We start from the raw sequence: 22538 nt of genomic DNA on the forward strand, positions 1-22538 counted from the left end.
TATAAAAACTGGGGTTGTGCGAATGCTGAGGACACTTCTCTTGAGCAGTCATGTTAGACTGAGTCACTTCTCTCATGCAGTCATGTTGAACTGTTACTCTTTTTCTCAAGCAGTCATGTTAGACTGATTTAATTTCTGTAAATAAACCCTTTTCCTCGTTCTCGATGAGAAGCAGTTCTTCACTTCATCAACGATCTCAGCGTAAATAAGTTGGACGACGGCATGGGCCAGCTACCTCCGAATTCATGCCGTACTCCAATCTTGGCAAAGGACCACGGACGATGGGATTAAGCCCCCAATCCTGACAACCGCTGGAGGACACCTGATTACGCCGACTGGGATCTGCACGGCAAGAATTACCGTTCATGACCGGACTTACCCAGCACCTCCACCAGATGTCACGTGGTGGTGACGGTGAAGAAAGAAGCAATACGGTGGAATACAAAACTAGCTTTTATTGGGCGAACCTGTGCCCACAAAAACAGGCTACACTTATAGCACAACGATAGCGGCGAACACGGTCGGCGATCGTCGGAAAAACTGATCAGCGGGTCAAGCGCGTCGGCTTTTATAGATCAGTCGTCGAATGTTCCAGATTAACTGATGGGACCCGCGTGTCTTCCACAAAGTTCTACGCCATTCGTGTCACGCGATGAAATCTGATAACACAAGGTTCGGCGACAACAGACACGCGGATAGAAGCGTCGATAACTTTCCAGAAACGTCGGATACATGCAGGCGCGTCCCTCGGTATGCGATTACAGTTGTTAAGCGGCGAAACGTGGTTGCCCGATAAAGATAAGTACACGTGTCAATATTGTCTTGGCGGTCTTGACGCTGGAAGTTTACGTGCAGTCGCAGGCCGGGATCGCTTTCTCGGCGACGTCAAGCGTTCAGGCTCCGATGTTGGCGTTCCCTGGACTGAAACTCGGCATCCGGCGTCTCCTCTCCTCTGCCGCAGCTTCGGCGCGGTGTTCCAGATCCGCTCGACGGCGACGCATCGCTTCTCGCTTGGCAGTACGGCGCTCTTCCTGGTAAGCCGCTTCCTCTTCGGGCGGCAGGACTTTATTCCGCCTTCCCATGGCACCAGCACGTACGCACGGAGTGGAGGAGGTGAGAGGTGTGTCGCCGCGCCGGCTGTTCCGAGCTTTTGCTCGCCTGTGTCGTCACGACTCCGCCCTACGCGCGTAGGGTTCGAGGACGTTACGTGGCTCGGTGCTGTAGGCAGCTGGTTGCCAGGCGATGCGAGGCTGCGCACAGCTGGGCCGAGTATTCTGGTAATGCTCCACGGCGGAACTAAAAGCTTACACAGCTCCGCTGTTAAAATCCTTAGTGTGCAAATTAGAAGGTCTGTTTTATTGGTTCGAGATGCGTCGGGCTCGTCAATGTCGACCGAAGATGTGCAGACGCTCTGTGTATGCCCGCAGCCTAGCACGAAATGTTTCTTAGGCGAGTGTGCAATGACCTCTAAATATGATCTGGCCCTGGAAACTCTCGGCATTGAACCTGAAGGAGAGATGATTGTTGCTACTTGGGAATCAGACGAACTAATAAACAAGCCTATGATGCCTCTAGAATTTTTAACGGAGTTTCAATATGTGACCATGAAATGGATCCCTCGTAACTGCATTAGGCGCACGCAAGCAAGTGCCATGCACGAAGAAGAGCAGTGTTGTGAAAAGGGTTCTATTGTTTTTCACTTCGGCGTGGCGGAAAATTGGTCCGTCGTACTCCCAGATCTAATCATACCATTCGCGGAGCGCGCGAATGAGCATCTTGCGTTGTATCGTCAGGAAAGTCGACATGGGGCTACGTCCTGATTATCGATGACGCCCACTACGAATCCGCATATGCTTGCTTGGCTCCGAGAAAAGTCAGGGCACACATTGAGGATTACTCTCCAATTGGCACGTGAGCGATGGTGCAACCGCCCATTTTAAGAATTGCTTCCAACTGCACGAGTTGCAATGCAGTGAGCTTAAGATAACCAAGTGGCTTAATTTTAACGGCTACAGGACACGGCAAAAATGCCTGCAACGGTGTGGGTGGGCTTGTCAAACACCAAGCCACATGACATAACCTGCGATCGCCATCCGCCGAGGTCATTTCATGCACAAGTGATTTTTGTGAACATTGTAGGTGGTAAATTGAAAAAGGTTTTCTTACTGCGCGTGAACAAGGGTGAATGAGAAGCCTTCGGATAACGAAAGAAAAAATAAAGGTCTCGGGTGGCTGCGAAGAATTCAGACCACCCACATTTGGAAGACCGTAAAATCTGATCGACGGCATTCCTTGTACGTAGCATAATGCGCAAACACGGAATGGAAGAAGGTGTGAATTTGTAGTTTGAAAAATTTGCTTGCCCGACTGCTTATTGCCGGTTGTGGATAATGCAAATGAACTCTCTGAGAGCTCCTAAACCTTAGGATGCGATTCTCGCACTTACATATGACTTTCCTCACACCCTCCCTTTCAAACAACCTTGCGAGTGATAAATTAGCCAACGTATATTTGCCTCGTGGGGTGATTCTAAATAGCCTTGTATTACGATAATGGTCGGGTTATCTGTGCATTGTTGCAATCAAGTCCCACAACCGTGAAAGTTCGTTGCTGTATAAACAAAATCGGGATTAGTATGCCATTCACCATGATTACCTACGCCGTTGAACAGTGAAGCGGATAAATATTACTAGTCTACCTTGAATACCTTTATCATTTGCGGAGTATAGCAACACATTTTTGCAGGAAGCTAATAAAGAGATGGTACTCAAGTCAGGCACGTACCCAAGGGCGGGCCCAGGGGGGCCCGCCCCCTCCCTTTCCACCTTAAGACGCATAGCCCCCCCCCCCCCCCCCCCCGTCCCTGCCCACGCTACCACTTCTCACATGCGTTCCTAAAGCGCCGCCAAATCAATGTTGAAACTTGACAGCTATTCGGTGGTAAACATTTTGCTGCCTTTTTCACTCCTTTTGGATTGCAGTAGTTATCGGCACTTCCTGGGGTGTGAAGGCCAGTTTCCTCATCGATTCGGTGCCCACGTGATTTGCTCGAGATGCATTTAGTTGTCACCGTCTTTTCGACGGTCACGCGCATCGCTGTTGCTTCGTTAGTTCAACCTTCTTTGCTTAGACTTGTCCAGGGATCAGGAAAGGGATTCGGTTCGTGGTCAGCTTGTCCGTATGCACGTGGAATGAGTTACGGCCAGAGAAAACGCCAATTGCGTTTAACTTTTCCTTTTGCTTCATTATTTCCTCGAGTAACGGCTCGCCGCGACGCTAACAGATATTCTCGGAACCATATACCCGCGATATGGGTTAGGTAAGGTGGAAAATAAAATGCGAGACAGCGTCCATCACCAAATCCTGCAATAACCCTTAAACTCATTGGCAATATGACTATCACCCGTTAAGTCGTCTGGTTTTTTCCCTAATTGTAGAGCTCTTTTCGTGCAAAATTGCCATCTGGAAACAAGAGCCGCAAGGAGTTGAGAAATCAGGTGATCTGCTAAGGGAGAGGCAACAGCCAAACAGGAAGGAAAAGCGAAAATTAACAAATTTAACTTTATGAAAATATTTATGGATCAACATGTTTTTATTTAAAAAGGAAGTAGAACAGAAAAATGGAATGTAGAACAGTTCCGTGTGCTCCGAATCACGCTTCTACAGTTATCATTAGAGCCGCCTAAACTAGCCACTTCTCTGCTGTGCTTACGTAGGTGTTTTTCTAACCATCCGCGGTGGGCGTAGTACGTCTAGAATCGCACCGTCTTGCGCCCTACGCGGTTGTACGGGACTGGCAGCCAAGCATCGTTACGTAACTTCCCAAATGACAATACGAGTCGGTTGTACGTGGCACTTCACTTGGTAGAGCAGTAAACGAGGGATCCAAAAGAACTGTGATTGCTCCGCAAATATATATTTCTCTATAATTCTTCCAGAGCAAATTCAAAAAAGGCTACTATAGTCGGATACAAATTACATCTGCAGTGAAGCCTCGCCCACGCCCTTATAACCGCCAGCCACTGTTCCTCTGCGAGGCTGCAAATAATTCGTACTTAAAACATTTCCTGTTACCCAAATAAGGTGGTAACTACAAAAATAAAATCATTAGCGCGTAATTTTATGCCTTTCCCCTCGCCTATAATAGTGGAACGGCGAATGCCTAATTTTTTATTGAACTGAAATAACATGCTTGCTTTGCTGCAACTATTTATTGTCAAGTTTCACTTCAGTTAGCAGTGAAGTTCTATGAGTAAAACGGGTTCAGCAGTGAAATGAACGGCACCGCAGGCTTTTGAACAGTGAAATGCTGAGACTTCATACAGTTCGTCCATGTTTGTTGCACACCTCATTGCTTCCGCCGATGAAAAGACTCTTCAAGAACAGCAGACGCTCCGGAGGTATCAAGTAGGACGCCATTTTCAATATGCCGCATGACGGCGATTTTGTTTGCTTCTGCGATTGGCTGGCGAAGTAGCACAACTACGCTCGGTTTATGTGCCTTGGTTGCCAACTGCTATTTTTTAAGTTGTATTCTAATAAAGTAATATTTATTTTACACTTTGGCTTCCTGTTCTTGGCAGTGTTCTTCCTGCGCTTCTTTCCTGCGCGAGTCGATTTGAAGTAGTCCCTTGTTTGCCAAGTAAAGGAGAGGTGTATAGCACAGGCGTACCTTTAAAATACACTTATTTCATTTTTCTTTTCTGGGTTTACGCGTTTTTATGGAGAATGGTGGATGTTATTCACATTTGTACTAGTAAAGTACACCCCCCCCCCTTCATTTGCATATAAGTTACCTTGGGTTGGGCCCTCCCCGAAAAAAAATCCTGGGTACATGCCTGACTCAAGTAATTTTGCAGATCTGGAATTATTTTATTTAAAGAAAAGAAAGATAGGCGCAAACCTTACTTTTCATGCCCACTTTTTCGAATTTGCCTTCCAATTTCAAGCGAGAGTAAATCGCGTAGCACTTAACGATCAACGAAGAAAAAAGAAATTTAAACTGAACTCTTAATCCAAGGTGCCTTAAAGAATAGAAACATATGAGCCTCTCACTTTTTCGCGAATTGTCGGGCGAAGAATAATTAAATTCAGCTTGCCTTGATTCAGTGGGAGAGTTGGTATGGCTGTGGAGTAAAAGGCCTAACGTGTAGAAAACTGTTGTCTATACCACGCGCTTTTAAAGTTTGGAACGTTTTGCGACTCGATAACGAAATTTTTGCACCTTGTCTCATTACGATTTCTTGTGCGTGAAAAAAAAAAAATGTTGGGAAAGTAGTCGCATTTATGCGGTATGGAAGGATGTTTAAGCCTAATATAAAAATTTAAGGATGAATTAAAGAAATATGCCCAGCTGGCTCATCCTCTGAAGTGGCGTCATTGCACACTATGTTGGCGCATCGCTCATGCACACGGGGGGGCATTTCAGATAGCAGATGCAATGAGAGATCAATGCCAGAAATAGGTTCCCCCGACTAGTCTTAAAAAAAAAAAAACCACTTGCTGTACGCGCGTGCTCGCTGTAGTACCTCGATGTGCACCGTAAGTGGGAACACGGACGCAGGAGGCCTGAAAGCTCAACGCATTCAGGGTTGCTTATTGGTGCTCATTTTGCCCTTTGTATCGGTGTTTTTCGGTGTCTAATTTCAATGCTAGAGAGAAATGGGTGTTTACCGTGGCTTGGAAAACGCCGAAGGGCCAGGAGGGACTTCCCTCCTCTCCTCCGATCGCTCTACTCGAGTGGAAACAGTAGAGTGCCTTGCGGGGGGAGCTTGTCCTAGGCACTACCGTGACCTTTTCCTTGTTCCAGGCAACTTATGCTGGTCTAAATACTTGGAAATCGCCACTCTTGTAAAGAGAACAGAACGGAGCAAGGAATGTGGTTCCCATAGGAAGGAACGACCCCAAGGGCAGTTCATTGCGGCTGTGTTCCGGTTAAACGAGAAAAAGGAGAGCTCAAGTTCGGGGTTTTTCGTTTTTCACCGGATCAGAGAAAACAACCTCAGGGGTTAACTGTTTCTTGCGGTTTTAGCGTTTTTTTGCGCTGTCTAGCGGGCGGACTTGTTCCCTTACGGGCGGTGGCTTTTTTAGCGATTTTCATCTACTGTTGCCTTCCTTTCTGAACGTACATAAACTTAAATTTTACAATAATTTGTGCTTCAAGTGTGGCAGACATGTAGCTTATCAATGGTCCTTTAGGAAAAAGAGAGAATTGAGTGTGTTTTCAGCAAGCTGAATGCCTACTGAAATGACAAATGCAATCCTTAATGTGCGGGCTGGTCTTGAAGAAACGAGCCAGGTGCTCCTGTTACACGCTGCCCGAGCACGATTGTTTGCAAGATCGACACAATGGAAGCCTATGAGGTGAGCAATGGCACGGTGCCACCCAGCCTCGCCAGCGAACAAAGAGATGCAGGTGACTTGCGACCATACCAAGATAAAACGAGACATTGTAATGCGATTATCATTCTTGCGGTACTTCTTTCCCGCCAACTTGGTTCACTGGGTCAGCGTGGGGTTCACTGAGTTTAGCGTTCGTGGCGCATCGGGCTATAGTACCGCGGGAACAGAGTTCGAAACGAACAATCGGACCAACTTCGGGGACTCGGTACGTGAGAGTGGGTGTATGTCGCTCTTCACTAAACATCTTTCGCACAAACGTGGGCATGTGCCGCTCCTCAATGAACGTCTTTGACGCTAAATTGGGTCACTGGATATGTGCCATCGGGTATGTGCCATTCATCACTGAACCTCTTTCACGCCAACTTGGGTCACCGCGTATGGCTTACCACATATGAGGCGTTCTTCAATGACAAAAAAATCCTTTAATATTGCTCCGGTGCTGGGAGGTATCGGGCCAGCGTAATATATATTCAAATTTTGTTTGAAATAAAAAAAATATTTACACACGCGCCACGCGCGGACTAGATGGCGCAACGTATCCAGAAGGAAGGGCGAGAGACGCGTTTCGGCAGTGGCAATAGGGTGTTTCGCTGCATTGCTAATCGCATTGGGAAGTAGATATGTGTAAATTTTGTAGCTGCTAATGTAGACTGACTATGGGTCGACACTAGCCTTTGGCTACGGGCCCAACAGTTTTTTGTACAATTCATGTAAGAATGAGAAATAAGTGAAGTAAAAAAAATGTCGCCAGTCATCCTGAGATGGGTTCTGGCATTTTTCTTTTGTAATTTTAATCACTGCCTGTTTTCCGGCAACTGATTGTAAGTCATGGAGGCCTCCTTTTTAAAATACGTATTTCCATGCTTACAAATGAGGAAACCCGTCCGTGCGTCACGTAAGACGAATTGCTATAGAAATATTTGTAGAACAATAAAATCGAAAGGAAGAAAACCACCGTCGGTACTCTCTAATGGGAAATTTGAGCGCGCCTCTCTATACGTGTCTTTATTTCGCGATATATTGGCTGGCGCGGACAGTCTGTGTGTCGTGCGGCACGTTCGAAATGAGTGAAGTGTGGCGCGACTGCCTCGCTAATGGGAGATCGCGAGAGGCAGAGCGTGGATGACGTGTGGGCGCGATTCACAGCAGCCGCCGCAGATAGACCACCGCTCACACAGCACTTTGGTGAACAGACGACGCGTAGAACGCCCTAAACTTCGTAAAGTAGCGGCACTCTCCTCCTCCGCCTTCACTCCTCGTTTCTCCTCTCTTTCACGTTCCCTCCTCGACCGTGGCGCCGCCTACACTGCTCGAGCGTAGCAACGGCGCCAACATGAGCTCCTCGCCACTCCGTAGACGCTTCTCGAGCAAAAATGGCGCTGATGCACGGCGCGAGGTCCAACGAGATGCTATTAGGCCAATAGCGACGCGGCGTTGACTTCGGCCAGAGCTCGCGAGGAGGAGTGGCATTCTTCAATGCGTGACGCTACTTTACGAAGTTTAATGGGCTTTAAGAGCGCCTCGATGCGCGCACCCCCGCGCCACATTCCCGATGCGTTTCGGGGGTCGCAGGATGCGCCTTCCGTTGGGGCGTTACTTCGCCGACCGAAATACCACCAATATCTGAGGGCTCATGCGCTTCACATCGCGCAAGACAGACAGATAAGCAGTCAGAGTTGATAAGGTTGATAAATATCCATGAGGGGTTATATGGGTCTAATCACGGTTAATAATGGTTTGACGCAGATGGATAAGGTGTAGAGCGATAAGGACTTACAATGGTCGGAGCACTTCTGATAAGGCTAATACGCAGCGATAAGGGTTGTAAGGGTCCGATCAAGTTGAGGACTGATAAGAGTTGATAAAGGTCCGATCATATCCGATAAGGTTGGCAAGAACAGATATGGATTGATAACGATCGGATCGATTGCGATAAGGTTGATACCGACCAATAAGGGTGCAGCGGTGGCGTAGAGTGCAGCGGTGGCGTAGAGGTAGAGCACCCGCCTCGCGTGCAAGAGGGTCCGTGGTTCGAATCCCGGTGCCGCGCAATTTTCCACCGGATTAAAAAAAAATCCGCGTGTTGATGAAATTGCATAAAGAGGTCTGGAGTGTGTCCTGATCCCTGTGACCAGAACCGGTAATGCACTCCCTCAGCAGAGCAGGATTGGCCAACCTGGTGCAGTACTTGGCCACAACCTCCTATATGAACACAACAATCAAACCCCGGCCCTCAGTCCCCAGCAGCTGAATAAGCACGATGTCCTTTGGCTGTAGAGTCTACTTTGAGGAAGGAATGTGCTCTAGATATGGTATGCTCCAGAAGTTTGCCGGAAGCTATCGATAAGGCCAGCAGTTTTCAAAATGCAGGCGATCACTTTTCTTAAGGACAGGAAATACACGCGCCGTACGCCGATCATTCAACGAGAGACGAAAAATACGGGCTCGGAGTGCCGCTGCAGAAATACGTTATTAGGTAGACCGCCAGGACCGACAGAAGATTTAGTCTTTAGGTTCAGCAACAAAGAAAAACTTCGACAGCTACGAAATCGGCAGATATGACATGAAGAGAATTATTACTAGTGCCAGTCTGGTGTTACTGAATGAATATTGAGTGGAAACAGCAATTGGACTGGTTTGCTATTTTGGTGGCATGATTGGCCGTCCACTGATATCTCGGTCGGTTTTTTGTTCTTGTCGCTTAGGTACCGCCAGAATTTACCAGGGTTATTTTTCAAGAGGTTAGGGAGTGAGTGGTTATGGTTTCTCGTCTTGGCTTTGGTTAACCAAGCCGCAAGCTGGGTCTTCAATGAAGTAAATCTGCAGTGTGTTTTTTTTCTTTCTGGCACGTTTTAGTCTGCTGTGTGAATGTACTAGATCTCTAGTAACCCATGGGTTATTTCTATTCTTACTAGCATGCTTGCTCTGCACAAACCTATTAATACAGCAATGTATGAGAGATTTTATTTCATTCCAAACGGTGGACACATTATCAGGAATATCACATAAAAGCCACAGATGATCCAAAATGGCTTGGTCGTCAGACTTCGAATAATCCTTAACAACATGTCTTGTACCCTGTCTGTGCACTTTTTTCGCCAGTACGGAAAGACAAAACACTGCTTTATGATCTGAAATGCCATCGTCAACTGCGACAGCGTAACTATATAAATTATAATTTAAAAAGACTAGGTCGACTGTAGAATGGGCGCTGCCAGCCTCTCTGGTGTACTCGGTAACAATCTGCACAAGATCACACATCAAGGAAATGTCAGCAAGTCGATAACGTCTCGATAACGTCTCGACCTGGTCACCTACATTCAGCATGAGAAATGCCGTAAGCGTCTCTGCGCTTCTTTATTCCTCGCCGTTAAATGGGCGTATGACAACGTTGCGCATGAATGAAGCCATCCTCTCTGCTCTCGCAGAGGTAGGAGTGGGTGGTCGGATGTTCCAATGGATACGGAGGATACGGAGCTATCTCTCCATGCGATCCTTTTTTGTAAGCACCGAGGAAGGCCATACTAGTCTACATTATAGCTACCGCGGCGTCCCCCAGGGCGGCGTACTTAACCCTGTGTTATTTAATCTAACACTAATTGCTCTCCTTGAGCACGTGCCAACCACAGTCAGGCTATCAGTGAACGCGGATAACATCTGTATATGGACGTCTGCAGTAACACGGATACAGTTGCGAGCGAGGATTCAGAGAACCGCCACACAAACTGCTATCTACCTCCGTAATCGAGGCCTGGAAATTTCCTCCGAGAAATGCGCACTAGTGCCATTTACGCGCAAACCCATGGCAAACTACAGCGCAATGATAAATGGCCAAATAATACGACGGGTCCGATCGTACAAGTTTCTAGGTGTCATAATTGACAGGGACTTGTCATGGAGCCCTCACGCATCATACGTGAAAAAACGGTTGACAGGCATCTGCCACCTGTTCAAGTTTTTCGCTGGCAAGACCTGGGGAATGTCGACAAGTGCCATGTTACAACTGTACAGGGTGCTTTTTCTAGGATTTCTGCGCCACAGCTTGCCAGAAATAACCAACACAGGTAAAAATAATCTACGCACAATACAAAGTCTTCAGGCTCAAGTGCTCCGGATCTGTCTAGGCCTGCCTCAGAGTGCTTCAACAGTGGCTACGATAAAAATCGCTAGAGACCCACACCTTGTCAAGACCCACATTGCAATTGAAGTGCTCAGGACCCATATAAGGCATCTAGCAAGGACTCCTCGTCACCACTTAGCCTCTTTACCAGTGGACAGGCCACACACATCTTTCAGCCAAACGATAACCGCATATGATGAACCATTGCCAGCTTGTTTCACTCCGGCTGCGAGACCTCTCGATTCCTCCATGGTGCCTCGCTCCGCCAAAAATCAACTTCACCATACCTGGCATCTCGAAAAAAGCTGATCTATCATCACCAGCCCTTAAACAGCTCACGCTGCTACATTTGTTCGAGAACTACCGTGACTCTACACATATTTACACTGACGGATCTGTCCTTCCAAACAGCTCCGCGGCGGCAATCGTCATACCAGCGAAAGCTACAACAATCAAATTGAAGACAACCAACGCGACAACATCGATGGCAGCAGAGCTCGCAGCGCTCTTTGCTGCCCTTAATCACACTGGTGATGAACCGCCACACAAGTGGACGGTATTCTGCGATTCGAAGGCGGCACTGCAGTCTCTACTGTCACCTTTACGACGCGGACCGCACGAACAACTAATATTTCATATTATGGAGACGTTACACCGTATAAGTGATGCAGGCCATGAAATAACCTTCCAGTGGCTTCCAAGTCACTGCAGGATTATCGGCAATGAACGGGCGGATCAAGCTGCCCGCTCAGTCCATACTGAGGAGCACCACGTCCTAATTCCACTCTCTAGAACTGACGCAGCACGGAAGCTCCACCTACTTGCTCGGCAGTGCACCATGTCGCAATGTAATGAGCCACATTTAAGAAATACGCAGCTGTACTCACTTGATCCAACATTAAGCCTTCGAGCGCCATCACAGCTTCGCCGTGGAGACGCCACGCTTCTATATCGACTGTGGTTGGGCGTTGCCTTCACGAAAGCCTATGCATTCCGCATAGGGATGACCGACACCGCAACCTGTGACCACTGCGGCCATGAAGAATCGATTGAACATATATTGTGCGCCTGCGCGCAGTACAGTCCACAGTGGGAATGCCTTCGCCACGAACTTGACCAGCTGGACGACCAACCACTATCGGAAAAAATAATTTTGCGCTATCGAAAGGACCTAACATCACAGAAGAAGGCCGTGCAAGCACTATTGCGCTTTTTGCGATCTACCGGCCTTAGTGAACGTCTTTAACTGGAACGCCTCTTGTGTGTGTGTGCCTCCGTGTGTGCGTGTTTTTTTTAACGTTTTCCTTTCTGTCCTCTTTCTAACCCCTATCTCCCATCCCCAGCGTAGGGTAGCAAACCGGAGACTGATATCTGGTTAACCTCCCTGCCTTTCCTCTTTATCTCTCTCCCTCAATTCCCCGCGACTGTTCATGGGAGATTGCGCCAATGCTCGAACATACACGACTCCTGCGAGGTTACGAGCGTTCGCGGTCAGTACCGGCGTATGACTCGGAGCCCTGCCGGTGATGCGATCTTGCAGCGAGAGGCATTTTCTTTTTTTTGCTTCCTACAGGTGTAGTTACATCGCGATGTTGCATGCATAATTGATAGAAACTTACGCACAAATTTCGAGAGGTGACGCGAGAATAGTGCTCAGCTTCTTGATCTTTACGATGTGTGTTGATAGACACCGTGTGTCTCTCCTCAGGATGCCTGCGATCGAGCGACGCTGCAGGTCATTTTCGTTCGCACTTACGGAATTCTGTGCGCAAGAAGCAGTCGCACACAGGTCGAGCTGCCTCCATCCGCGAAGGACCACAGCTCTTGAGCAGAAAGACGCTTTTTGCCTTGATACGCCTTTCGATGGCCCTGCAACCAGCGACGTTTACGTGTGGCAGACTGGCGGGGCTTGTGTGCAAATAATTTCAAGCAGACCCAGTAACGCCTTCGCGCATCAATATATACGCTTCAGCACGGTTCAGCGGAGTGGGAGCATCTTGTGGCGGCAGACAAATGAAATGTCCGTTGAACCAGAAATCTCGCATGCTTCAATCTCGGTCTATATATACGCGAACCTGTGTGAATCCCCTCATACGACTGATAAAAGCTGTCCAGCCGAGTGACTGGTTGAAATAAATGAGATCGAAACTCGGCGGGAACTCAGCTCATCTGCTGTTACCGTAGTGTCGGCAAGGCGTGCGGAATGCACCGAAGAACAAGTTAAAACGACATTCCGCATGACCATTCAGCCTGTAATGCTATAATCGTATTTAAATAGCTTGGGTCGGATTTCTCTCGCGATTCTTCTTTTTCGTTTCTTGCTCAAAGAGCTGCATGTGCCGCAAGCATTGCAGCGCTTTCTTCCGCACTTCTTCGATCGCTGCTGTGGGCGAGGAGAGGTTGGTGACCGGGCAATGGATCCGCGCGAGGCGCTCGAGCGGGCACACGCGCGGCAACGGCGTTCCCCAAGATGTCAGACGGCGCCCTCTGGTGGGCGACGCCTGTGCATATTTAGCAAGACTCCGCATTACCATAATCACGCCGCTCCAGGTGGAACCCCCATCGGGTCACCCATCCTCTTCGACAGTTCGTTGGCATGACGCTCCCCGTATGGGCTTTAGTTGGCGCTAAAACCGTGCAGCGCGAGCTGCTGCGTTACCTAATGAAGAGCCGCACCGTTGACACGCTCGAGGGAACGATTCGCGTCTGGTAGCTGCATTGCACATTGTTTTGTCGTCTATCGTGACTGCTAACGCACTGCTAATGCAAGTCAGGCAAACAATGACCGCGCAAGACATCTCACCACCTATTAGTGGTTTGGTGGTCGGCCGTGTTGGTTTGTTTACCGAATGAAAAGAAAGGACCAGGATAAGCGAATGGGCTGCCGGCCGCCGCACCATCTAGGTTAATACCTGAAAAGCACCGGCTAATAGGTGGAAGTGGCAAGGACACAAAAAAACATGCACAAATGTCTACGATATTTGGGTAAATATGCGCAATTGCACGGCTGTGGCAAAGTGTCGCAGCAGACTGCCCGCGTGTGCAGGTGAAATTAATGTTTACGCTTTAGAATATTGTTCTGTTGGGCCAGTCGAAGTATTTCGAACCATTAACAAAATTTTCCATAACCACTAATCGCTTCTCCGCCTTTTGTGTAAGTCGAGACAAACATAGCCGTCTGTAACCGGAGAGCCACATCTGTGAATTCAGCACCGCAGTCGGTTTCGCAGTGCTGCGCGGTTTTAGGACTGCTTGTTGCGGAGAGGCATGAGCACGAACGGCAGACGAACGGGAGCAACATAGAGGACGCGAAGCGTAACACACTTCGAGGAGCGCGTTCAAGGTCGCCGCTGTGTTGCTTGCAAGAAGAAGCGATGCGACTGCAGCCGTGGTTTCTCTGCCAGGAACAGCATCGCTTCCGACCACTTTTACGCTCGAAGCTTGTGGCGCCGGGGAGAAGGGGGGAAGCTGCGCCGATTGCGCTCTTCCGTCACCTCGAAGATGGAGCGGTTCTAGCTGCGCGCTTCCAGCTTATACGCATGCGGCGGGGACGTCAACTCGCATTAATTGTCAACGTTCCGGCGGCAGTCTCTTGCTTGTCTTCCCGCGTATACCAGTATAATTTAGTGACTTTAATTTCTTCCTTCTCACTGCGAGAATAAGTTTGAACCTGTTGCGGCCACGCAGTGCGAACTGCTAGCAAAGGTGACCCAGGTGTACCGCTGTGATTCTAATCCAGACCGAGCGTCTACACAATCATTTAAAGCGCACTGAGGCCGACCATATCGAGACCAGAGAAAGTCGCTCTATCGGAATATCCTAATGCAATCCGACTATATGCAATATACAGATACGTCACGTGACAGGTGAGTGGCTGCCCGAATGACTACTGCGCCTGAGCTTTTGAGGAGAAATGCAGAACGATGACTGAGTGTACAATGGCATCCAAGGTGTGCGAAGTGTGTGGGTCGAAAGAGCAGTCGCTGCACGGAAGGCATGCGTTACAGTACGCGAAGAGCAGAACACAAGATCGTCCCGTTTCCGGACGACGAGCGTTGTTATACGCGTTTGCCACGCACCGATCGTTGCCGACCGTTGACGACATCCGCGTTCGACTCTCTCGCGGCGTCGTCTCGAGGAAGGGCATCGCTGCGCGCCCTGGCGGAGCGCGCTCGTGACAGGGCGCCGCATAATGGGCGGGGATCGGCTAATGGATGCCGCTCGCGCAGTGACCGCCGGGGTTCACGTCCGCAGGCGCGGCCTGTCCGGTTGTGACGGCGAAGGAGCAACGGCTTCCCAGCCCGTCTTTGGCCACGTTTGTTTTCGTCTCCGCCGCTCCGGCGAAAGCCACCCGAGCGGCGAGGAGGGATGAACTTGAACGGCGCTTCCTTCCTGGCGAGGTGATGATGCTGTCCCAGGCCGTTTACACGGGAGCGTCACGTGACCGCCTATATGCTTATGTTTGTGTGCGCCGGTGTGCTTTTCTATAAAGGGGCAAGTCGGATGCCCATTGCGCGCAGGCTAACGCGAGCGCCGGCAGAGGCTTCTTCTCACGAGCAGGACACCCAGTGCGCGTCGCGGCGGAGCCGCGCACCATGACGGTGAGCTGAGCGCGATCACCACGCCGGTGTTTTGCGGCCTCTTGTGCGGCACCACGTGGAGCGTACACCATGGACGCGTCACTAGTTGTCACGGCGTCCAACGGTTGTCGGAGGTAGACGTGCAGGCTGGTACAGACGCGTGACCGTGGCACTGCGAAGAGTTGAGCCTCAGACTTGTCGCTTATGTGGTTATACTTGCAGCATTTAGCGAGAGAGAGAGAGAGAGATGAGAATTGATTGAGGAAAGATAGTAGTAGCCTCAAGTTCTGCTACTCTGCTCTCAGCAGCTAGCTAAGACACTCAATGTGTGCACCGCTCGAATACGATTCTCGTTGCCTGTAACAGACGCTGTTGTCGAAGGTTTGAGCAATGTTTACCGCTGAGACCTGCGTAGTTAACCCACGCTAGGCAAGTCCTATTTTTCGACGCGCGTGCTGATGCCCCAGTCTGCGCTCAACGTACGTACGTTTCTTTTGGGGCTTGCAAGCAAAAGTAATTGTGTTTGGTACCTTTCCCGCCCGTATCCGACAGCTCTGTAATCGACATCATCTGAGCTTAAAAACTGGGGTATTCAAAATGATCGGCTTGTCATTTTGTCTGCTAAATTTAATTGTGTGGGTGGTATTTTGCTTTGCAAAACCTTTTCCTCTAATTCCTGTAGGGGCCGTGCTCAACGTTTCACCGATGATGTAAATCACGTCGGCGGCTACTACCGCAGATAGGCGTGAAAGCTTATGGGCTGATCTAAACAGTGTCACCGAATGTCATCAATGTACATGAGATGACCTGAGGATTTTTCTTTACTATTCTTATGTGAGCCAGAATCTGATGTAAAGCGGCGGCGGTCGCGCGGTTCTTTGTACATTGTAAAATGTGTGGGCCTGGAAAGCCTTCATTGCTGCCACAAAGACGTAAAAAAAAGTTTACAAGTGTGCGAATCGTATAGTGATCTTCCTCGCGCTAATTTTTGGCGTTCACACTCGCAGCCTGTTCTAGTACTGGCGACTGTCCTCGCATTCGCGAGCGGAGGTTCAGTGAGCCAGCAAAGGGTTGCAACGCGTACCGGCACAAGTACGCACTTCAAGACACAGGACGTGAGTATTTGCGTCCATATATTCCTTTGATTATGTGATGTCTATAGCCATGGCCGCCGCCACCATCGTCTTTTAACTAATTTCACTGGTGTATTAAGTGTGAGCATGGAGAATTTCGTCTGCATGGAGCAGCCGGCAGCAACGACTTCTTGAAAACAATCCAATGTTCTTGTCGAAAGTGATGATGTATCCGTGAAACCTGATGCCATTTTAGGCCATTTCTTACTTTCTTTCAGCTCGTTTTATTGGAATGCTTCTTTCCCACCCAAAGGCAGCGTCTTACATGCTGCCTATGCAGGCGCACACTTATACGTACTACAGTAAAGAGATCATGGGTACTCATGTACTCGGCGAACGTGAATGCTTGCTTCTTTTGCGCACTTTATGTAATCAGCAATTTTTCTTGACCTTCAAGCGACGCGTTATCCATTTCTTGCTCCTTGCAGAGCCAAGGAAACTACAGATTCGGCTACGACGTAGTTCATTCTTCGGGCAGCAGCTTTCACAAAGAGGAGAGCTCCAATGGAGTCAAAGTGGGGTCGTACGGGCTGCGAGACATTGATGGCCGCGTCCGCGTCGTCAACTACGTGGCGGATGCGCAAGGATTCCGCGCCGACGTGCGGACCAACGAGCCGGGGGTGGAACCCATGAAGGACCCCGCCGGCGCCACCATAAGCGGCCCGCCGCCGGTCGCTGCTCTGCCGGACTTGACGGCAGGCGAGCCCTCCGACGAGGACGAAGAGGCTGTGGCTACAGTGACCGCAGAACCCACGGCCGAGCTACCTGCAGAAGGCACCGCGGATGTGCCTGCGGCGCCCACGTTGTCGACGAGTTCCACCTCGGGTCGTTCGACGGTGGTGCCTCCAGTGAGCATCGAGCCCGACGTTATCCAAAATCAGCCTGGTGCAGCCAAAGACGCGGACACGTCTGTGAGTGTCCATGCGGGAGGCGACGTTGCCCCGCCCGAAGTTTTGACCGATGCGGATGAGGTTAGCGCGAAGCCGCCTGCTCGTCGCCGCACTAAGCCCAGGCCTCCCGTGTTCCCGCCGTCTCCGGCGCCCAGACCCGTGCCCTCGGAGTCCCCTCCGTCCGTGCCATTGGCTGCTCCGGCAGCTAAGGAGATCGGCGGGGTATCTTCCGGTCCATCTCCAAAAAGGCCCGGCGCCCCTCCGAGGCGCAAAGTCAGTATGCCCAGGTACCCGTTCTACGTGGACGCAGCAGACGTGCACATCGTCGGGCCCGCCTTTCACCCGGCACCGGCAGTGCCTTTCCACCGAAGGCCCGGAGGCTTCCAGGTGGCCGCTTTTCACGGGGGATTCCCGTTCAAGGTGGCGAGGCACCCGCCTTTCTCGCCGGCCGCGTTCGGGTACTTTCCCGCCGGTGTGCCCCAACTGTCGTCCTTCGCCCCAAGCCACCCGGATGGTGCCTTCCACCCGGTATTCTACGCGAACCCAGCGTTAGCGTCCGCCTTCTTCCACTCTGCGCAGCTGAGCCACGCGGGTTTTCCCTTCGGCCAGCTCAAGTGGCCCTACCACGCACCCTTCCTGCCGCCAGTGGTGGCGTTCCCCTTCTAGGAGCAAACGAGATCGCGCGCGTTCGCCTTTATGCGCTATTCCCACTCTGACGCACGCTCAGTTTTGCAGAAGCATCTTTGGCGGCGGGTACGCGAGATGATCCACACTTATGCTTCCCTGTTCTCGTATCATTCCGGCCCGATAAAGCCCCTGCATGACGTCTTAAGCCGGCCAGTTGGGAAGAGGGTCGATCCAGGGGCTTGACGGCCCGACAGTGCGCAGGGCGTCACGATCTCCTACGTATGCAGTCGTACCTCGCCAAGAGGCATCCGCTTGACGTCAACTTCTCTGAAACCGTGACGGAAACCCACCAAGGCGGACGCATTCCGGGATGGCTGCGTTTCCTGATCTTTCGTCGAGCAAACATCTACTCGCGATTGCACTGCCAACTGTAAGTGCAGCGCCGCCGCTGCAAACAACGTGCGGTGGAATACGCTCGCGCATTTAGGATGATACCCACCGATCTCTCAGCGTCTCACAGTTTCTCGTCACACCGCCGGTCTGTACTCGCGCTGCTGTGTCGAGATGCACGGGTGCCTCTGGCTGCGCACTGTCGTTCGTTGTCTTTCAGACAAGCTTTAAAGTAAATCCTGTTTCGGCTGGAAGAAATAAGCTGGCGGCATTCGCAGGCCTAAAGCTGGTCTTACAGGAGCGTGGGTCGCGATTTTCGGCACGCGCCTTTCCGGACCGTCTCATTCCTTCAGGCTTGTCGCAACTTTACATTGCGCGGACTCAAGGATCAGTTGTGCCGACGTCTTTCGAATTCGGAGATGAAGTTCCTGTGCTTTTTTTTTTTTGTCGTGGTGCCAAGGCGGCTGAAAATACGCTGCAGAAATAAACACGTTTACTGTATAGGTGTGTGTGTGTGTGTGTCTGTCTCGCGTCTGTTTATTGTGTCCGGCAGAAATAGACACCGAAAAAGGTACACCATACCTATATACTAACGAGAGTCAGGACTTAACCGGAACATTCGCGCATTTGAACGCAATTTTATGCGGAAAAGAACACGTACATAACCTTTTTCTGAAAATGTGTATTCTTAGCATATTATGCATAAAGACTACATATCAGGCGGAATTGGTACTTCTGCGCTGTGCATATATGTATTAGCAAAGAACTTAATTTTGGAGAACAGATTATAAACTGGCTGTGGTGAACATAAACATGCTGAAAATATTTTTTTTGCCAGTCCCGTACAGGATGTTGGCATCCGTCTCAACATTTCTATTGTATTAAATAAACATCTCATCTCACAGTTAGGCATGCACTGCATAGACTTTGCATCAGCACGGCCGCCGCATCATTCACTGACTTCCATGGCCTATGTCATCGACGTCTGTAAATACATCTACACTGCGGCACCACGTGGGCACTGTTGATTTGGCCCTGCTAGGACACCAGTTTCACACGGAGCCGAAATATACCAGTCTAGAGGGCACTCGGATGCCGAGAGGCGTACTTGATTTCAACACAGTGATTTATGTTTTAGTCAGATTCTAATAGACACTCTGATATTCCTTTTATAACGGTCAGCGGTTCTGTCGAAATGTGATAAATGCGGGCTGTGCAGCTTGCGCAAAACGTTTTCTCGACTGTTTCGTTGTTTGCTTGCTTCGAACATATTTTCAATGATATCCCCCGTGGCACGCAGCGTGGTTGGGCCCCTTCAGCAAGGGGGACATAACTGGCACAACTACTCAATGTTGCTACACCTAATTAGCAGCCTTCTACTAATTATTTAAGTGTACAAGTTGTAAACATTGAATTGGAGCCGGGTAGTATCTATTTAACAGAAGTCTAAAGCCGTCTCCAGGAGGTGCTGAGAAACGCATTGGCGTTTGGATTAATGGTTTTCCGAAAGCCTAGCTCACGCACATCAGGACTAAATTAACCGCAACGCCGATTCACTTGTCAGCAGATATTTCGGAGGAGGAGGAGGAGGAGGAAATAACTTTATTGGGTCCCGAGGAACCCCTCCCCACCCACTCTTGGTTTAGTGGTCGGCAGGGGTCGCGGGCCGCACCCACGTTGGGACGGGAAGCCCGTGAGCCTCCGCCCTTTCGGGAGCCCTCTGGACGGCCCGGAGCTGGATCTGGTGGTCGTCGCTTCGCAGGGCGTCCACCCAGTCTTCTTCTTTAGTGAACACGGTGCCGCTTAACGCGGAGCATTGCCAGAGCATATGCGCTAGCGAGCAGTACGATGCGCCACAATCCGGACATTGCGGCTCTACTTCTGGTGAATAACGGCTCAGTCTGCCTCTCGAGGGGAACGACCCTGTCTGAAGCATTCTGAATATCGATGACTGTGGTCAAGTGAGTTTAGCGTGGGGCAGCGGGAAGATATTTCGGACATATTGTTTATTTCAAAGAGAAACATTGTAATCTGCCACCTAAGCATTGCGATTTCTCGTGCAAGCAACGTCTGCCTGTTTCAGTGATGCATCTGATGAAGTGGAATAATCTGCAGCAAGCGATGCGGATTTAATCTGTTGGAACTTGAAGAAATAAGTAAACAAAGCATGTGGCATAGAAGAGGAAGAGTGTGTGTATATGTAAAGTGCGATGTTCTTCTTAATGGAATGGTAAATTTCACAATGTGCATCGTCTGTCGCTTTACAGCAATCATACACTGTGCACAGAAAACGCTGGGCAAGAAAGCACTTGCTTTAGACAAAAAGGTTCTGTCACTATAGTGACAGGGTTATAACCATGGCGGTGAACTGCACCACAGAAACGTCCAGCGGGCGCTTTCTAATTATTTCTAGAAGATTCGAAAATTTTCAAGTACTATTACAAAGGTGAAATGTGGCGCGCCCTCAGTGTTCGACGCATATCCATGTTATTCTGCAGCACCTGCTCGAACTGGGCGCCAAGTCTACGCAACTGTGTCCGCACGTGGGGTGCGTGACGTACGCGCTGTGCAGTCATTGTTCGAGCCTCGTGTGAAGTATCTTTATTTTGACAAAATAAGTACTGGGGTTCTATCAGGCACGTACCCAGGATTTCTTTCCGGCGGGGCGGGGGGGGGGGGCGCAACTCAAGGTAACTTCTATGCAAATGAGGGGGGGGGGTGTACTTTACACGTACAAATGTGAATAACGTCCAGCATTCGCCATAAAAACGTGTAAATCTGCAAAATACAAATGAAATAAGGTATATTTTACAGGTACGCCTGTGCGATACACCTCCCCTTTGCTTGGCAAACAAGGAACTACGTCAAATGGACTTGCGTAGGAAAGAAACGCAGGAAGAACACTGCCAAGAACAAGCACAGAAGCCAAAGTGTAAAATAGAGATCACTTTAGTAGTATACAACTTAAAAACAGCAGTTGGCAACCAAGGCACACAAACCGCGCGGAGTTGTGTTACTTCGCCAGCCAATCACAGGAGCTAACAAAATCGTTCTCATGCGGCCTTTTCAAAATGGCGTCGTACTTGATACTTTCGGGGCGTCTGCTATTTTTGAAGAGTTTTTTCATCGATGGAAGCAATGAGGTGTGCAACAGATATGGACCAAGTGTATGGAGTCTGAGCATTTTACTTTTCAAAAGTCTGCGGTGCCGTTCATTTCACTGGTGAACCCGTTTTACTCATAGAACTTCACTGCCAACTGAAGTCAAACTTGGCAGTAAATAGTTGCAGCAAAGCAAGCATGTTATTTCAGTTCAATAAAAAATTAGGCTTTGGCCATTCCACTATAATAGGCGAGACAAAAGGTGAAAAATTACGCACAAATATTTTTATTTTTGCGGTTACCGCCTTATTTGAGTAAAAGAAAAAGTTTGAAGTACGAATTATTTGCAGCCTCGCGGAGGAACAGTGGCTGGCGGTTATAAGGGCGTGGGCGGGGCTTCACTGCAGATGTAATTTGTATCCGGCTATAGTAGCCTTTTTTGAATTTGCTCTGGAAGAATTATAGAGAAATATATATTTGCAGAGCAATCACAGTTCTTTTGGATCCCTCGTTTACTGCTCTACCAAGTGAAGTGCCGCAACCGACTCGTATTGTCATTTGGGAAGTTACGTAACGATGCCTGGCTGCCAGTCCCGTACAACCGCGTAGGGCGCAAGACGGTGCGATTCTAGACGTACTACGCCCACCGCGGATGGTTAGAAAAACACCTACGTAAGCACAGCAGAGAAGTGGATACGTTAGGCGGCTCGAATGATAACTGTAGAAGCGTCATGTTCGTCGCTTCTTTTTATGCGAAGCATATTACTAGAGCTCAACCCAGCTCCTCAGGCGCGGCGGTGTCGCCTTCAATACCACGTGACACCGTGACGTCACGATAGAGGAGAAACGGGGCTCCAACTCGCGCCGTCGCTCGCGGCGTCGCCCCCCGCATCGGTCGCGGTGAGCGTCGAGCAACGCAGCGTTCGGCGCGACAACGAAATGTGCGCCTGAGCAAGCGCCGCACGCCTGATGCCTGTTTCACATGATGCGATTTTCGTCGCACCGGAAGTGCGATTTCCGTCGTTTGCGATGAAAATCGCAGTCGCAGTGCCGACCCCCCGATTTTCGGCTGCGACCAACCGGTTGGTCGCACAGTCGCACCGTCGCACCGATCGCTGCGATTTTCCGTCGAAATTGCGCGGAGAGCTGTCAACGGAGCTATTTCGCCGGTTTGTTTTGATGGCGTCTCGCACGACAAGTGCAATCGCGGAGACGTGGATCGTCGAATTAGGTACGTGCGCGAATTAAGGGAGAATAAAAAACTTGTACAGATTGCATTCTCCTATTGCTATGC

General features: G+C 49.7%; 1 protein-coding gene across 3 annotated transcripts; it reads left to right on the plus strand.

Annotated features, from left to right (window-relative positions):
• The first annotated feature begins 741 nt into the window (after nt 1–741).
• LOC135904009 (uncharacterized) lies at nt 742–18643 on the plus strand. 3 transcript variants are annotated; one of them, XM_065434541.2, is made up of 3 exons: nt 742–1034; nt 16110–16217; nt 16664–18643. In XM_065434541.2, exons 1-3 carry the CDS (start codon nt 753–755, stop codon nt 17789–17791), a joined length of 1518 nt encoding a protein of 505 aa, XP_065290613.2. In that variant the 5' UTR covers nt 742–752; the 3' UTR covers nt 17792–18643. The 3 variants fall into 3 exon arrangements, with proteins under 3 accessions (XP_065290613.2, XP_065290615.2, XP_065290616.2); XM_065434543.2 differs by having other exon boundaries at nt 893–1113; XM_065434544.2 differs by lacking the exon at nt 742–1034 and adding an exon at nt 14726–15123.
• The last annotated feature ends 3895 nt before the right edge of the window (nt 18644–22538 follow it).

This window comes from Dermacentor albipictus, chromosome 5 (assembly GCF_038994185.2).
Source record: "Dermacentor albipictus isolate Rhodes 1998 colony chromosome 5, USDA_Dalb.pri_finalv2, whole genome shotgun sequence".
NCBI classification, from domain to species: domain Eukaryota; kingdom Metazoa; phylum Arthropoda; class Arachnida; order Ixodida; family Ixodidae; genus Dermacentor; species Dermacentor albipictus.

What these genes read in the sequence shown, in the direction of transcription:
- LOC135904009 (XM_065434541.2), top strand. Translation starts at nt 753, where the DNA reads ATGCGATTACAGTTGTTAAGCGGCGAAACGTGGTTGCCCGATAAAGAT. An exon ending in GCAGTACGGCGCTCTTCCTG is followed by an intron (nt 1,035 to 16,109) that starts GTAAGCCGCTTC and finishes TCACACTCGCAG; the next exon opens with CCTGTTCTAGTACTGGCGAC. An exon ending in CGCACTTCAAGACACAGGAC is followed by an intron (nt 16,218 to 16,663) that starts GTGAGTATTTGC and finishes TGCTCCTTGCAG; the next exon opens with AGCCAAGGAAACTACAGATT.